The sequence below is a fragment of the Micropterus dolomieu genome, unplaced genomic scaffold, assembly GCF_021292245.1.
Source record: "Micropterus dolomieu isolate WLL.071019.BEF.003 ecotype Adirondacks unplaced genomic scaffold, ASM2129224v1 contig_11076, whole genome shotgun sequence".
Taxonomy (NCBI): domain Eukaryota; kingdom Metazoa; phylum Chordata; class Actinopteri; order Centrarchiformes; family Centrarchidae; genus Micropterus; species Micropterus dolomieu.
The window spans coordinates 1-3,464 of NW_025740062.1; the positions used below are offsets into that span (position 1 = coordinate 1).

Sequence of the window (3,464 nt, forward strand, 5' to 3'; positions counted from 1 at the left end):
TCTGAGTGTGGCTGGGTTTACCTTCATGACCAAAACCATTACTGGTCTCTTTCTTTCCCATCATATAACATATTTTTCATATTTTTCTATGACCAGACAGAAATATGATGTTAGAAACTTTGTTGTGTAATTGCTTAGTGTGTTAAATTCCTTAATTAGATGGTTAGGTTTACTCTGCTGCCTTTGGCTGAACCTCAAGCACCAATCATACTGACCTATAGATCAGTATGTGTAGGTTTCAGTTTTTTCAGCTCTGTGTTTATGGGATTGCAACAATAGAGATGACATGCAACATCATACTTGTATCTTAAACCTCTAGGCCACCAGGGAGCCTTGGTTTAGTGGATTCCATCCTATTCATTACTTCTTATTTCTGAGTTGCAGTGGTAGAATGTCAATCAAACTGTGTGACATTTGAATTTGTGCATGTAAAATCCTTCAGCTGATTTTTCCTGAACTGGAAAAAGGGCCAGTGGTGAAAGAGTTAACCTTAGAAATGACATCACTGCCCTCATCTGCCCTTTCCCATCTCTTCCAGTGTTCCTACTCCAACCCTCATCTCCTCTCCCCTCCCTCTCCAGCCTTCAGTCTCCTCCCTCTCCATCCCTCCTCCCCATGTGCCCAGCCCCTTCATTAACTTTAGTATGAAAGGGAAGCCTCTTGCTGGCAGTCACACTACCAGAGCCCCACAGGAGCCTCACTCACAGAGAAAAGCCCCGCACACACTGACTCAGGCCTGGACACGGGGATACAGTGTGCTGCCAAATCATAATCACTTTACCTCTGAGTGACGCCTTGCTTTGCTAAATCTCTTTATTTTCTACCACAGACATGGAGCCCCACAGTCTGCATAGAACCTTTCATCACAGCCACCTGGGTGAGGAGAAGCACCAGATGCTGAACCTGAACAGACGCCTGGAGACCTACCTGAGCCGGGTCAAACTCCTGGAAGAGGAAAATGCACTGCTTGCAAAAGAGCTCCACGGTCTGAGACGCAGCAATCAGGGAGCCTCAATACGAAGGAAGGGTCTGGAGGAAGAGCTGCGGAAGGCGAGGCTGGAGGTGGATGTAGCCTGGAGGGACAGGGTCCACGCAGAGCTGGAGGTCGGCAGGCTGACCGAGGAGGTCCAAGCCCTGGATCTGCAGAGGCAGAGGGACGCTCGGGACCAGGTAAAAGCCAAGACAAAACTGGACCAAAGTAGGAGGGAGCTGGAGGAGGAACAGAGGGCACAGATCTGGCTGAGGGAGAAGGTCAGTCAACTGGAGCATGAGATGAGGCTCCTAATTCAAACCCATCAGCAGGATGCGGCCCACTTGGAGGCCACTTTGACTCATTCCAGAGCCACAATGTCACCCACACTGGCTCAAAGGGGCAACCGGACACCAGACCTTCTACAGCTGGGACAGGAGTACTCTGAGAGGGCCACCAGGGCACGGCAGGAGGCAGCAGAGGCCTATGAGGGGCCGTTAGCTCGGGTAGAGGAGTCACTTAACCACACAAAAATAGCAATAGCCCTTCACAACTGATCACAACCTTGAAAAAAATGGCTTTAAAATTGATGATCACTATTGATTCATTTTGTTTCAGTCAACAAATGAAATAATGATTTCAGCATTACAATAAACTTCATATGTCATTATAGTGTAAGTCGATCGATATATTATAGAGGTCCTTTTGCTTTTTAGATTGTTTTTAGAGAAACTGTGAAAATAACTGTTGCAATTTGGGGAACTTCGACTGTGTGAAAATAATCTTCACATACAGTTTCTTGTGAAACGTGCAATCTCTCACAGTGTATGGTGTCTCTTTGGTAGCGTCACATGGTGAAAATAGAAACAAGTCACAAACCACAGGGGAAGGTGAACAGTTGATAATCAGCATCTGCATGACTTGTGGGAGAAAATGCCGTTAGTGTTTCTTCTATTGCATGTCAACGACATGGCTGGTCAATTCTTTAAAGACTTTTTAAAGAACAATTAGATTTTATTCTTTTTAACCACTTTCTTTTCCTATTTCACTTGCTGTTTTGGCAGGAGCACTTGGAGGGCCTTGAGGCAGACAAAGAGGAGCTGGGCCAGCAGACTGATTGTCTCCCTCTGGAGAACCAACTCCTGCTGCAGCTGAAGATGTCTCTGGGCCTGGAGGTGGCAACGCACAGGTACGCTGCACTGTCAGCTGCTTTTATAAAGAAAACCAATAGAGGATGGAGATAACAACCATTAATAGATTTTTTATACCTGATTATGCTTTGCAGGGTTAAGTGGTCTGGAGCCTATCCCACCATGCAGTAGGTGAGAGGAGGGTACGAGGGAAAGTCACATACTCTTATATATACTTACAGTACATACTTATACAGACTGACTTCAAGGTAAAGACAAGGTCCCTGAGCAAAGCAGTCACCATCTCTACCCCCTTGTACATTTATAGTTACATATATTGATCCAGGGCCGATCATTCACCGATCAATACGAAGAAAATATGTACGATTCCATCCAGAAGGTCACACTGTATTTGTATTCTAAAAATGAACAAGATGAGACAGTCGATATCAATCTAATGTCTGTGTATGAAGGATAGAGCTGGAGATGGGATACATTTAGCCGAGCTTAGCATTAAGACAGGACATTTATTTATTTATAAGGACAACACACATTAATCAACATTACTGTAAATGTGCCAGTGTTAGCCAGCAGACAGTGTGGAAACCCTTTGCCTGGCTCTGTCTGAAAAACAAATACACCTATCAATCCCTCACTAGCTCACTAATTAGACATTTGTCTCATGATTCTTTATATGTACACAAATTTTAGGGGGAGCTCTGTGTTAGAGCTGTTCCTCACAAAACTAAGTTGTAAGCAAATGTTTTGCAGTCACAGGGTAACTCAAGATATGAAAGTATAACAATAACAAGAGCATCACCAGAGATACCAGTGATTACCTGCTATATTACAAAACTAAAATCAAGCATCTGACATATTATATCTAACTAAGGAGGAAAACATACTGTCCTCCTAAAAATGTAAAAGCTATTTTATACACAGGAGGAATCAGTGATGTGTTTCATGTATCCTCATCATGAACAGCCTCAGTGTCACAGCTGGGAAGAAACAATGTGTACCAAAGTACAGTCTTTGTCTTTTTAACACAAACTCAGCAACATTAACACATGCAGCATCATTTCAGAGTCAAACTGCCATAAAGAGGCCAAAGTTTGACCTGCAAGAAAGAAAGAAAGCACCTGTGCATCAGTAACAGAACAGAAAATATTAGAACTTATCACAAAATATTACAATATCATATTATTTATCCCAACCTAATGATTGCTTTGAAACAAGTAAAACAAAGAGACACAACTTAACCATCACTTGTATAAATATTACATACGCCAGAATACAAAAAGTAACCAAACACTGGAACATTCTCTTGAGAACAAATAATGCACCTGTTGGCCAATCAGGAGAAA

The 3,464-nt window shown here is 43.0% G+C and overlaps 1 protein-coding gene across 2 annotated transcripts; it reads left to right on the forward strand.

The window, feature by feature from the left end:
- The first annotated feature begins 692 nt into the window (after positions 1 to 692).
- Positions 693 to 2,266, forward strand: LOC123965747 (nestin-like). 2 transcript variants are annotated; one of them, XM_046042118.1, is made up of 2 exons: positions 693 to 1,251; positions 2,035 to 2,266. In XM_046042118.1, exons 1-2 carry the CDS (start codon positions 832 to 834, stop codon positions 2,212 to 2,214), a joined length of 600 nt encoding a protein of 199 aa, XP_045898074.1. In that variant the 5' UTR covers positions 693 to 831; the 3' UTR covers positions 2,215 to 2,266. The 2 variants fall into 2 exon arrangements, with proteins under 2 accessions (XP_045898074.1, XP_045898075.1); XM_046042119.1 differs by having other exon boundaries at positions 693 to 1,170.
- Positions 2,267 to 3,464: the final 1,198 nt, after the last annotated feature.

What these genes read in the sequence shown, in the direction of transcription:
- LOC123965747 (XM_046042118.1), top strand. Translation starts at nt 832, where the DNA reads ATGGAGCCCCACAGTCTGCATAGAACCTTTCATCACAGCCACCTGGGT. An exon ending in AGATCTGGCTGAGGGAGAAG is followed by an intron (nt 1,252 to 2,034) that starts GTCAGTCAACTG and finishes CTGTTTTGGCAG; the next exon opens with GAGCACTTGGAGGGCCTTGA.